Genomic DNA, 14,092 nt, shown 5'->3' with positions numbered 1-14,092 from the left:
AGATAGTATTGGATTATTAACATTCAGTCAAAATTTAGTACATTCTTTGCATTAAAAGGAAACATCAAAGATACTTGCTTACCTATGTTCGTCACAGCATTATTCACGATAGCTAAGAGGTAGAAGCAACCCAAGTGTCTGATCACACATGAATAGATAAACAAAGGTATGGTATATCCACACAAAATGGAATATTATTCAGCTTGTAAAAGGAAGGACATTCTGACACATGCTACAACATGACGAAGCTTGAGGACATTATGGTAAATGAAACACGCCAATCACAAAAAGGTAAATATATGATTCCACTTATATGTGGTATCTAGAGTACCTATGCTCAGAGAAACAGAAAATGGAATGGCGTTGCCAGGAACTGGGGGAAAGGAAATGGGGAGTTGTCTAGTGGGTACAGAGTCTCAGTTGTTTTTTTTAAGTGAAGTATAGTTGATTTACAGTATCATGTTAGTTTCAAGTGTTCAGCAATGATTCAGTTATACATACGTATATGTATTCTTCAAATTTTCTTTCCTTATAGGTTATTACACAATATTGCATGTAGTTCCCTGTGTTATACAGTCACTCTTTGTGGGTTATCTGTTTTGCATAAAGTAGTGTGCATATGTTAATCCCAGCCTACTAATTTATCCCTCCCCCACCCCAGAGTCTCAGTTTTGCAAGGGGGAAGATTCTGGTTGCACAGCAATGCAAATATGCATAACACTGTCAAACTGTGTCCTTAGAAATGGTTAAATGGGTAAATTTAACATTATGTGTTTTTCACCACTGGGACTTCCCTGGTGGTCCAGGGGCTAAGACTATGCACTCCCAGTGCCGGGGGCCCGGGTTCAATCCCTGGTCAGGGGGCTGGATCCCACATGCTGCAGCTCAGTTCACCTGGTACAACGAAAGATGCAGAAGAGCCAAATAAATATTTAAGAGGAATGTGTACGTATAACTGACTCACTCTACTGTACACCTAAACTAGTACAATGTTGTAAATTAACTATATTTTAGTTTTTAAAAATGGTTTAAAAAAACTCACAGTAAAAAAAAAAAAAAACTCACAGTGTGGCCATGAATGAAGAAGAAAGAGGGGGATTGATACTGAAATTTCCTCCCAGGTTTGTAGCGTTATCCTTAATCAAGTTTTATTCTTTCCTGCCACCCATCCCTCGGCTGCCTCTGTACACAGGTGCTTAGAACTTTTGATTCGATAATCAGTTCCAACTGTACTGAAGAGCTGGAGAATGCTGGCATTGAGGTGCTGAAGTACTCCCAGGTACGGCTGAGCCCTGGGCGAGCTTGCCACCCTGGTCGTCTATCTGTCCTGCACCCCACTAGTTTCATCAACACAAATTACATCTACCCCAGTCGGTTTATTCCTTTCTAGAGTGCTTCCAAGTCTTTTCTTTATCCTAAGAAACTGTATTTCACATCGATGTTTTAATGAAGTCTAAGGTATAAAAGATTAGGAATCTGGTAGTTGAATTTACTTTAGTTGGAACTAAAACTATAATTTTTGTGCTCCAAGTCATCATTGGGGATCTCCGTGATGGTCCAGTGGCTAAGACTACACTCCCAGTAGAGAGGGCCTGCTTTCGATCCCTGGTCAGGGAGTTAGGTCCCACATGCCGCAATAAAGATCGAAGATCCTGCATGCCGCAAGTTAAGACCCAGAACAACTAGATAAATATATGATAGATAAAATAATAAATGTTTTTAAAAAACCAAAGTCTTCATTGAACATCCTTATTTTTCAGGTTTATACTTTTTTTCAGGAAATATTATTATGGAATCTCTTTTGAAAGCATATCATTGAGTTTTGTAGATGAAAACAATGACAAAGTGACTGTGTATATATATATGTGTGTGTGTATATATATATATCTTATTCTCAGGGAATCACCTACTTGTCATATTTTTTTCCCTGAGTATGAGCCTTGTAAAAATGATTTCCCCCCCTGCAAAGCTTTGTCCTTTCAGCATAGGCCATATCATAAGTAAAATAATAAATCTGAAGTTGCTTTGTAAATGCTGAAGTCTGGACTGGTGGTGAAAGTCAACATCAGAATCCCCTTCGGACTCTCACTAAACTTTATATGTCCTTCACCCTCCTTACCTAATCTTACCCTCCTCCCCAATCGGTAAGAGTGTCCTGGGAGAAGCAAGGATTGTGCAGTTTAGAAAATTCTTAATGAAGCTGCTACAGCCCATTTCCTCCCCCAACTCCAGCTACAAATCACTGTGCTTAGATTTGTGATTTAAAATTTTATCACAGCTTTGAAGTACACTTTAAAGTACTTTGTTTTTAAGCTGAAGTGTTAGGGTGTTGGCATGAGTTGACATTTCTGGCCACTGGCTGTCTGATTTGGGGTCACTGAGGATACTGTCTTGGCTCCAGAGAGTTCTAGTGTGGGTGGCCTTTGGGCAGAAGTAGAAGTGACTCAGTGGTAAAGAGTCTGCCTGCCAAGCAGAAGATGCGGGTTTGATCCCTGGGTCAGGAAGATCCCCTAGAGAAGGAAATGGCAACCCACTCCAGTATTCTTACCTGGAAAATTCCACAGACAGAGGAGCCTGGCAAGCTACAGTCCTTGGGGTCTCAAAGAGTCAGACATGACTGAGCACACACACTGAATCCTGACTCATTTGCAGGATTCAGTGGAGAGTTTTTAAATGTTAAGAATTCTAGTTTCAAAAAAAAAAAAAAGAAGAATTCTAGTTTCTTGTTTATTTGCTTTCCTTCCCATTCCCCACACCCCCAGTTAATAACTTGTATTTGCCGATAGGTCAGGGAAGTTAAAAAAACTTCTTCGGGCCTGGAACTCTGCATGGTTACTTCGATTCCTGGTAGGGAACCCACCTTCACCACTATTACAGATGTTGACTGCCTGCTCTGGGCCATTGGGCGGGACCCAAACTCCAGGGGCCTGAATTTAAACAAACTGGTAAGTGACCTAGTCTGCCTATGACCTTCTTCCCCTCACCCCAGTTTTATTGAAAAATAGTTGATGTATATCCCTGTGTAAGTTTAGTGAATACAGCATGATGATTTGATTTACGTGTATTGTGAAATGATTACCACAGAAGGGTCAGCTCACATCCATCTTCTCATACAGATACAATAAAAAGAAAGTAGGAAAGAAAAAAGGAAAAATTTTTTCTGTGTACGTTGAGAACTCAGAATTTACGTACACTCTTCACAGCAGTGTTGTCTATAGTCATCGTACACTGCATCCCTAATACTTACGTTGTAACCAGAAGTTTGAGCTTTTTGACCTCCCTTCTTGCCTAAAACATTCTTGAATCAGTTGGTAGTCCTGTGGTTTCCCCTAATCCAGTCCCAGACCCCCCAAAACTTGAGTGGGTTCTGTTCGATTCTTTTCATTTCATGTGTCTAATTTGTCATCAAGTCCCATTGCTTCTGCCTTGAAAGTTTTAAAAAGTTTTTTGTTTTTTCCATTTCTAGTGTCCTCACTCTAGATCAGGTCATTGTCTTGCTATTTCCTGACTAGCCTCCTCCTCACAGATTTCCTTTGTCCTCTGATACCTGTCTCCTTAAAGCCGGATAATTATCCCTTCCCGCCTGCGGCTCTCATCGTGATAGATGGGTGTGTGACTTGTCCGGGGCATTGTGGCACCCAGGGATGGGTGCGCCTGCGAAGCTGACCCACCAGTGCCTTCATTCTTACGTGTCCTTTTAAGTTTTAAAAGACAGTCTGGTACAGTAGCCTGGGGTGTGGGTCCCAGTGTTTGACCCAATTTTGAACCTTATACCAGTTTCTTGGCCTTAGGCAAGTCTCTTAGCTACTGTTTAAGTTTCAACTGCTTCATAGAAATATGGAAATAAAAATAGTACTTGTCACATTGGGTTAGAGAGAAAGTAAATGAGGAAGTGCATGCAAAGTAACTTGCCTAGAAGCTGGCCTATAATATGAACTCAACAAATGTTAATCAGCTGCTGCTGATGGTGAGGATAATGATAATTGTTGTGATATGCTATACTCTTCTAGTAAAAATAGAATATTTTATATATTTGGTGGAGGTTTATATGGGGTGGCAAAGAGTCAGACACGACTGAGTGACTTTCACTATGTATTTGATGGAGCCTCTTGAGTAGTGTGTGACAGTTTGGTTTATATTATAATATTAGTATCTGTTTTAAGTTCCATCTCTTTTTCATTTCACTAAAAGGCATTTTTTATAATTAAAAAGAATAAAATATCCAGGGACATGTTTTACTTGATTTTAATCTTATTATTCAGTGAAACTTAGTAAAATTTGTAATCTGTTTATATTAATGAAGCTATTCATTCAGTTTTTCACCTTTCAGGAGATGTTGTGCCATTGTTCAGACCTAAACATTGCAAGTCCAATTTTCAACTGTATTTGCTGAATTTTTAAAAAATGAGGCAAAAATTTTCCCTCAGTTCAGTGTTGATATATTTTTAGACTGCAAATTGAATGATTACTTTGCATAAGTCTTGGCAACGTGGTACTAGCCTCCTTTGATCTTTAAAAAAAACTTTATTGGCGTAGAGTTGATTTACAATTTTGTGTTAGTTTCTGCTGTACAGAAAAGTAAATCAGTTTTACGTATACATATATCCACTCTTTATGTTAGAGTCTTTTCTCATATAGGTCATTGCAGTGTATTGAGGAGAGTTCTCTGTGCTATACTAACCTACTTTATTCTTGCCAACAACTGTTTTAGGGGTAAGGATGAGGAGCCCAGGGGCACAGAGATAAGAAATTGTCCACCAGGCTTGTAAACTCTGCAGGGAATAGAGATGTCTGTATTATTTACCACTGTATCCACAGTGACTACATTAATGCCTCATTTAGAAGTGCAAGTGTTTGTTGATAAATGGGAGGTCTCATAACTATCAATAGTCAAGTGGCAGAGCTGGAACTTCAGCCCAGATCTCCATGTTCCAAAGGCTGTACGCTTCACCACTACACTACCTTCTCCCTAAGCCTGCTGCCTCTCTACTTCTCATCTGGGGATATATACACCTGGGATCTGCAAAACTACAAGATGAGCATCACACATCTTTTTGGAGCAAAAATTCAACTTGACGTATAGGCAAAAAAATTTGGTTAAAGGCAGCATTGATATGTTTTAGAGTAGAATACAAAAGCAAAAATTCAACTTGACGTATAGGCAAAAAAATTTGGTTAAAGGCAGCATTGATATGTTTTAGAGTAGAATACAAATTTTGCTTGGGTTTTTAAAGATAAAACTGTAAACTTCAACGAAATCTGCTTTTGATTACTGCTTCAGGCTATGCCCGTCTGATGTATGAGTTAGCATGCTTCAGGAGCAGTGCTTCCAAGGGAAAAATTGAAAATCACTGTCTTAGATGGACTCCACAGGGATGCCAGTTTCCATGTCTGACAGCTGAGTGATTCCTTCTCAGGCTTGCCTGGCCCACTGAATCGTACAACGCAAAGGCAAATCCTGTTAAAACTCCTCAAAAGTGGATAAAATACTTACCTTTTAAGTCCAATGAAAGATACCCAACTTGCCAACTTGCAAGGATGCTTTTCATCCTGTGGTTGAGTCTTGTGGTTTCTTAGAGATTCAGGCTGAAGAGGTCCCTGGAGTGAGGCGGATCCAGAGATGTCAGCTGTTTTTTTTTTTAGATGGGCCAAATACTTAACCTGACGTCCCTTTACAATTTTAGGGGATTCAAACTGATGACAAAGGTCACATCATAGTAGATGAATTCCAGAATACTACCGTAAAAGGTGTCTATGCAGTTGGGGATGTGTGTGGAAAAGCTCTTCTTACTCCAGGTAATGTTTCTTCTTTTGGGGGGGTAAGGGAGGCTCTGTGTGTTATAGAAAACTGTTGCGCTTTCTAAAGTCAAATCAGCTCAAGCAAAGTTAAAAAGATGGGTGCCTTTATGATAAAAATGTTTTGAAATGGATGTTGGTTGGGTACCTGACATTTTCTGAATAAGTTCCATTTTTACTTGGAGAATGCTTTTAGTAGTATTCAATTTTCTTTATTAAAAGATTTTAAAAATGCTTAGCGAAGACTGAAACTTTTGTACCGATAATACAGTCACCCTCTGAACAGTGCTGGAAATTAGAATCTGAGTTGTGTTCGTGGAAGGAAGTGGCCTTGGGAAGTAGTGATTTGGAGTGGCTTTCTTATATTTTTATAAGAAAATATATATTTTAATCTTATATATTTCTTACATACTATTTAGTCTTTTAAAACATTTTTATTGGGGTGTAAGTGATTTACAGTTTTGTATTAGTTTCAGGTATACAGCAAAGTGAACCAGTTATACATATATACGTTCTTTTTCAGATTCTTTTTCCATATAGGTCATTACAGAGTACTGAGAACAGTTCCCCGTGCTTTACAGTATATTCAGTTCAGTTCAGTTGCTCAGTCGTGTCCAACTCTTTGCAGCCCCACGAACTGCAGCACGCCAGGCTTCCCTGTCCATCACCAACCCCTAGAGCTTGCTCAAACTCATGTTCATCAAGTCGGTGATGCCATCCAACCATCTCATCCTCTGTCGTCCCCTTTTCTGCCTTCTGTTTTATATATAGCAGTGTGTATATGTTAATCCCAATCTCCCAATATCCTGCCCTGACTATTTAGTCTTGATAAAACTAAGATTGATCCCCATCCCCTGAATCCCACGCTTCAGCCTGTTGCCTGAGTTAACTGGTGTTGCTTTAGGCTCTCTACCCGCTTCTGTTAGCAGCATCCCTGCATCAGCTTCATTCTGTCCCCTCTGGGGCCTCACCAGCCTTTCCACAATGGCCCAGTTCTTACTCGCAATGGAAACTTCTTGGTCACACACCCAAAGCCTTTCACCGCCTTTAGGAAGCTCTCTCAACAAAAGCAAAACAAGCAAAGTTTCAAAGACTTCATAACATAATTGAACAGCCAAATGTTTTGTCGAAGTGAAGAAAATTTCTTCGATATCCTACTGATGCCTTACTTTGGAAAAAAACTTTTTGTCAATTTGAAGTCAATAAAATTAAAAACCAGTGCTTATATTGAACTCAGGCATGGGTTCTAAAAGACTGTTAGGAATAAAAACAGGCTAAGGAAGGTAAACTTTTTAAAAACTTAATAAGAAATAAAAATAATTTTTAAAAGACACTTAAAATATTCCTGTGAAGTAGCTGATTGTAAAGTAGAACTGAAGATGCTTGAAATAGATGCTTGAGATGGTTTGCTCCGTAAATATTGTATCAAAAAGCTAACATCCTCATTAAGAGGTAACTGCCACTGGAAGAGAATAGGGTACATGTATATGTATATGTGTGGCTCAGTCCCTTTGCTGTCCATCTGAAACTGTCACAACATTGATAATCAGCTATCATGTGGGCTTAGTTGCCCAGTCGTGTCCAACTCTTTGCAACCCCTGCCAGACTCCTCTGGCCATGGAATTCTCCAGGCAAGAATACTGAAGGCATTCCCTTCTCCAGGGGATCTTTCCAACCCAGGGATCGAACTCAGGTCTCCTGCATTGCAGGTGAATTCTTTACCATCTGAGCCATCAGGGAAGCCCTTAATAAGCTATATTCCCATATGACATAAAAAGCTTAATTAAAAAAATAGGTAACTGCCTGATGTTTGCGAACTTGCAAATGTGTTTCTTGGATGTGGGGGGATTGTAATGGAATGTGTAGAATTCGTATAAGCAAGTTGTTTTGGATTGTTAACTTAGGCATCGATAGGTCTTTATTACATTGAACTGGATATTGTAATGAGCGTTGATGAAAAACTTAAACTTGTGTGTTAAGCCAGATGAATAAATGATTAGTAGAACAATTCTGCTATGTTAAAATGAACAATAAGCTAAACACTGATTTTAAAATATCTTTGTAGTTGCGATTGCTGCTGGCCGAAAACTTGCCCATAGACTTTTTGAGTGCAAAGAAGATTCCAAATTAGACTATGACAATATCCCCACAGTGGTCTTCAGCCACCCCCCTATTGGGACAGTGGGACTCACAGAAGGTAGGTGGCTAAAAACAAAGGTCATTTATGGTTTCTTCCCCTCCTCTGCTAACTTTAGCTAGGTGTCTATCAGCTGACTAAATCTATCTCAGCTCCCCAAATTATATTTCTTTTTATTGGGTTGGTTAAAAAATTCATTCACATTTTTCCATAAGATGTTACAGAAACACCTGAATGAACTTTTGGGCCAGCACAGTAGTTAGCTTCTTATCATATCTCCAGTTTCTTCTCCAGTTGTTACTACTTTGAAAGTATAATTCCTTTTCCCCACTCCATTTTATCTGTCTTGACTTTTTAAAGCTTTTTAGTTTGAACTAATTTCAAATTTAAAGAAGAGTTGCAGAAACACCAGAGGACTCCTGTCTGCCGATCATGTTTTTGCTTTATCATTTTCTCGCTGTTTGCACACACATACTTCAGTATCTATTTCCTAAGAACAAGGCCGTTGCCTTACAGAGCAGTTTCAAATGAGAATATTTAAATACATGCAATATTATCTAAACTTTAGACCTTACTCAAATTTCACCAATTACCTCAAATAATTTTATATTTATCATTTTCCCCCAAGTCTTGGATTTATTCTAGAATAGTACAGTATATTTAGTTTTCAGACCTCTTTGGTTTCCTTTAGTCAAGAGACAGAATTCCTTAGCCTGTCTTTTGTCTTTCATGATATTGACATTTATGTTGTAGAATGTCCTTCCTTGTCATTTAGAGTAATTTTCCTTCATGACTTGATTCAGGTTATGTATTTCTGGCCATCTCTCTGACTGCTCAGTGGAATTGTTTCAGTTTCTGATAGGTGCTTTTCCCCCCCTGCCTTACAGATGAAGCCATTTATAAATATGGAAAAGAAAATGTGAAGACTTATTCTACCACCTTTACACCAATGTATCATGCAGTTACCAGAAGGAAAACAAAATGTGTGATGAAAATGGTTTGTGCCAACAAAGAGGAAAAGGTATGGGCCAAGTCCAGTAAGCTAAAGAGTGTCTTCAAGATTGGCAGGGGTGGGGGGTGTTTTCGTCAGGTAGGAAGGGAAGAGACCCAATCATTAAGCTTTTTCTGGTTCAGCCAGCACAGTCGCACTTTTATCTGTCTCTCTATATTGGAGTTATTCATAATATTTCACATAGAAAGAAGGTTCCACTGCTTTGAAAATGTAAGGTGGAGAGGAATTCCCTAGCAGTCCAATAGTTAAGACTTGGCTCTTTCACTGTTGGAGTCTGGTTGCAGAACTAAGATCCCGCAAGCTACATGGTTTGACCCAAAAAAGAAAAACATAAGGGGAAAAGGATGTCATTGACCAATAGGCCAGAACAGATAGGCAACTCAGAAGTATTGGTAAATGCAAGAATTTAATGTAAGAAGTTTAGATTTAACGTAACCAATCAGTGAGGAAGAAGTTTATTTAGTAAAATGTTCTGAGATGATCAATTATCTTTTATGGTTTAACGTTTTGAGGAACTGCCAAACTGTTTTCCAAAGTGACTGCACCGTATTATGTTCCCTTTAGCAACATACAAGGGTTGCAGGTCCTCTTTACCTTCACCAACACTTGTTATTGTGTTTTTTTTTTTAATTGTAACCATCCTAATTGATGTGAAGTGGTATTTCATTGTGATTTTGGTTTGAAGTTGAACAGTTTGGTGTTTTGTGTTTTGTTTTTTTTTTAATAACTTTAAAAATGGGTTTTGTTTTGATATTAGGTCAGCTTATTGGGCTTTTCTATAAATTGAGTTAAATATTAAGGTAGAACTTAGCAATATGCCTTGGGAACATGGCTCTGTGAGAAGTGATACCTGAAGATTCAGATGTAGTTTCCAACTTTTCTTATTAAAAAGGACATAGTTTGTATCTGAATCAGTGTCCCTTAAACTGAAAGCCACAAGACAGGCCCTGGCTTATAAAAATCAATGTCACTGACAGTTAACAGAGGCAGAGAATCAGTATGAAGAGAAGTAAGTAGTTTGGCAGCAAAATAAAAGTTGCTGTTTCTTTCCCTGAATGTTCTCAGTAGCGTGAGATGTCTAGTTATTGAAACAGTGAGGTCCTTACTTACCTCTTCATACCCGTTATTTCTTTATACCATTTATCATTCATTCTTTTGGTAACATTACCTGATAGTGAGCTAAAGGCTAAGAACTGGGATATGAACAGAAATAGCTTAAGACTCATGCCATCACCAGAAGCTGTTTGTGAATTCAGTTTAGATCACAGTATCTAAAAATTTAGCCATGTTGAATATATACAGTATATGATTTGGGATTTCTTTGTCTTACATTGAGATATAGTTTTTCTCAACTGTTAAAAATATGTATATGTAACATAAAATTTGCATCTTAACCATCTTTAAGTGTACTGTTCAGTTATACTAAGTATATTCCTGATTTGTTTTGAAGCACAATATTTTTGTGGTGAAACTTTATATTCTCTAACTTTGTCTTTCAGCAAACTACTTACCCTAAAAATATTTGCTGGAGATGAACATTAACTAATTTTTAAATATATTTAGATGAACATTAACTAGTTTTTAAATATATTTATAAACCTCATTGGAAAGTGTGATTTGAAACAAATGCCTCTCGATGGTCATCTGTGCAGTCAGCCAGCACGTGTGGGTTGAGTGCCTCTAAGAGCTATCTCTGTGCTAGGCCAGATGGATAGAGTGGAAAGCAAAAGTGGACAGGGTCCCCTCCATCTAGAGATCAGTGTCTGCAGGGAAAGACGGACTGTAATTGTCCAGTCCCCAAGTAATACAACTTTGCAGTTGTGATAGAACCGTGATGGAGTAATACTGGGGCTGAGTGCTCACATGATGGATGGTTTAACTTGGTCAGAAAGGCAGGTGTAGCCGTCTGAAGAATGAAAGGACTTCAACACTCGAGAGGGGAGGAAAGAGTGTCCAGACAGAGGGAACAGCCTGTGTTCCATCAGCAGAGAGCGTGGTGAATACTCAGGCTGGGAGGAAAGCTGGTGAGGCTGGAAAGCGGAGAGCCTTTGGGAGAGCTGAGTGAGGTGGGCAGTGGAGGGAGGTTGGGGCAGAATTATGCAGGGCCATGTAGGCTGCTTTATGCTATATCAGGATTAGAGATGTAAGTTTCTTTAGAGGCTTGTAAATACTAGGTATCTCTCATGACTAATAAAAAAAATCATTAGTGTACAAATATGTGTGTGCGTGTGCACACGCACGTAGAAGGAGATTTATCACAAGGAATTGGCTCATGGAATTGTGGAGGTACAAAATTTTTTTCTTTTCTTTTGCAGGTGGTTGGAATCCACATGCAGGGAATTGGATGTGATGAAATGCTGCAGGGTTTTGCAGTCGCAGTGAAAATGGGAGCAACAAAATCTGACTTTGACAACACGGTTGCTATTCATCCTACCTCTTCAGAAGAACTGGTCACACTTCGTTGAGAACCCAGAGACTTATATGGCTGGCAGCTGGACCAGTAGACCTTCAGAAAGGAACCAAATCATCACGTTTACTTACTGTTCCCATTTTACGTATTTCTTTATCGTAATCAGAATCTTCCAGGTGTGGAAATTTTCAGTCAGCTTATTTATGTAATTAGAAACTTGTTTTGGTATTCAGGATTGATTTTTCACTTGGGCACATCTCTCAGTAATTACTGTTTGTTTTATTAATAGCTCTGGGCTGGCTGGTTTTTGTGTTTTGTTTTAGCTTCATCCCAAGTATAAAACTATATGAAGTACAGTTAAACAAATGTACCTGAATGAATATTGCTTGCTAATTTTTATAGAGGAAGATGACAGCTGCTCTTCACGTTTAAAGAATGCGAGTACAGAGTCATTTCGTTTTCTATGAAGCCAGTACTGTGCTCTGCATATTGCAAAGCTGTTTCAAGGATGTGAGTTTTCTCTAAAAACATATAACTTAAGAGGCATGCCTCCTGTATTTTATTCTTCCTTTTGTTCTAAATGATTTAAAATGATTCCTGTTAACTTTTAAGAGATGAAGTTCATCAAATTTGGGAAAGGTTTGAGGAGGCTGCTTGCGTGAGGGGCATTTGAGAAGTGATCCTGGCTTTCAGAAGGAGAGGGACTCAAATACTTCAAAAGTCCTTTCCTCTGCTAAGAGCTCATAGTTCAATGAATGGTTGCAATTTTTGTATGTGTTCTTGTCACTTTATTTTTTTGAAAACTATTTCCAAAAATCTGAAAATAAAATCACAGTCTTTTCTTCTTATAAAATTTGTTATGAGTTAATGGGTAACAGTTCATTTTCTAAGAATATTTCAGATTGAAGGGTCAGATGGCCAAAGTGAGCCACGTTAAGTAGGGTTAAGGCCTTATGGGGGAGAAAAGAGATTTTGCTTTTATAAGACCAGAGACATAATAGAAACATTTAGTGAATATAATGGTTGAGAAATCATAAGTTTTTAGCATTTTATTTCCATTAGCCTTTACCAGCTAGGTTAGGTAAGCTGGTTACATTTTTCCATGGCTTTCCATAGTGATTTAGTGCTACTGACTTCTGTCATTAAGCTTTTACTGAATGTCTTTCTGGTTAGCCATGGCCAGGTTGCCGCTGCACTGACAGATTAGGTAGGTCCAGTCTCAACAAAAGAAAACTGTCACTAATAACCAGGTTATATATCTGTCATGTCGAGAAAACAGGGTCTAAAAACCTGGACCTGAACTGACATAATCACTGCCTATCTCCTCCACCAGCCAAAAGGTCGTGGCCTGCAGTCCTGGGCTCTGCTGACCTGGTGGGTTTCCTTTTATCTCGGGAGCCCGCTACACTGCCTTTTTTCTGGTTGCAGAGTAAACCAGCCTGGAAGTAACCTTTTCCAAGTGTTAGCCTTCTTTCTCGTTAGTGCTCAGCTCAGTCTAGCCTGCAAGCTGATCACCCAGGTTGCCAGTGAAGGCTCAGAGACACGAGGCGGCGTGGTGTAGGTGCTCAGTAGGGAGGAAAGCTGTAGTACTTGGTTTCTTCAAGTGACCAAATAGTCTAGCATAAGAGGGAGAATTCTACACAAATAACTGGGATTCAAAGCAGCGTGTTAAGCATGGAGTGACCGTATAATTTATTGACTAGAATGGGACACTTTGGGGAGTGGGAGGGGCACTCCTAATTAATTGGGACAGTAGACACAAATTTGTACTCTTGTGGGGAAAAGGGACAGTGCCATCCTAGTGAGGCTTTGGAGAGGTGGAAGGATACAAGTTCAGAGGAAGCAGAAACCAGCAGTTTGCTGGGAAGACAAAGAAAGAGGTGTGTAGGATTTGGAATTTGGGATTGTGGAGGAGGTCAAAGGATGTGGGAGGTACAGTGGGGCAGAGATGACCATGTATATGTGGGAAATGATAAAGTTCAACTTGACTGGAGCTGAAGAGCGTGTGTTAGCTGAATGTTTTAGCTGAATGTTCTTTCCCACTTGTTAAACCTGATGATCTGGTAATATATTGATACATAACAAACTGCCTGAAAACAGTTGCTTAACCTAGCAATCATTTTATTATACTTCACAATTTTGTGGGTCAGAAATTGGAGCAGGACTGAGCTTGCAAGGATGATTCTACTGTTGATATTGATAAAAATCTATTGGTGGTGTTCATATGGCAGATGGGCTGGTTTAGTGAGTCTAAAACAATCGTCCGTGTGTCAGACACTTGGACAGGGATGACTGACTGAAAGGCTGGGCTCAGCTGGGGCTGTCAACCAAACTGCCCACGTGTGGCCTCTCTAGCATGGCCGTCTCCAAGTTGATAGACTTGGATGGAAGCTCAGGGCTCCCAGAGATTGTTCCAGGATTCCCAGACAGGCACTGTAAGCCCTATGACCTAAGCTTGGAAGTTCTAGAATGTCGCTAATGCTATGTTTTATCAGTTAAGTAAGTCACAGAGGATTTAAGAGGGAGTGAGTTGGACTTCAACCATCATTGGGAAGAGTGGTAAATTTGTGGTCATCTGTAATCACACACACTAATGGCAATCTACTGATTTTACAATGCTTGACTAATGCTTCACCTTTGTGAAGACTTTTCTTTCATAGTCTAATGCATATGTATTCCCATAATTCCTTGTCACATCAGGCGGTCTACACTCTGTGTTCACCTCGTATAGGTCACT

The 14,092-nt window shown here is 39.2% G+C and overlaps 1 protein-coding gene across 1 annotated transcript in view; it reads left to right on the top strand.

The window, feature by feature from the left end:
* Positions 1-12,211, top strand: part of GSR (glutathione-disulfide reductase) — a 44,042-nt gene extending 31,831 nt beyond the window's left edge. Inside the window, exons 8-13 of the mRNA XM_043454141.1 lie at positions 1,193-1,279; positions 2,787-2,945; positions 5,685-5,796; positions 7,862-7,993; positions 8,821-8,954; positions 11,261-12,211. Of these exons, the coding sequence (XP_043310076.1) occupies positions 1,193-1,279; positions 2,787-2,945; positions 5,685-5,796; positions 7,862-7,993; positions 8,821-8,954; positions 11,261-11,410 (774 nt within the window). The 3' untranslated portion in view covers positions 11,411-12,211. The remainder of the gene's footprint in view (positions 1-1,192; positions 1,280-2,786; positions 2,946-5,684; positions 5,797-7,861; positions 7,994-8,820; positions 8,955-11,260) is intronic.
* The last annotated feature ends 1,881 nt before the right edge of the window (positions 12,212-14,092 follow it).

This window comes from Cervus canadensis, chromosome 31, assembly GCF_019320065.1.
Source record: "Cervus canadensis isolate Bull #8, Minnesota chromosome 31, ASM1932006v1, whole genome shotgun sequence".
Taxonomy (NCBI): domain Eukaryota; kingdom Metazoa; phylum Chordata; class Mammalia; order Artiodactyla; family Cervidae; genus Cervus; species Cervus canadensis.
The sequence above is the reverse complement of the archived record's forward strand: the minus strand, read 5'-3'. Positions and strand labels throughout refer to the sequence as shown.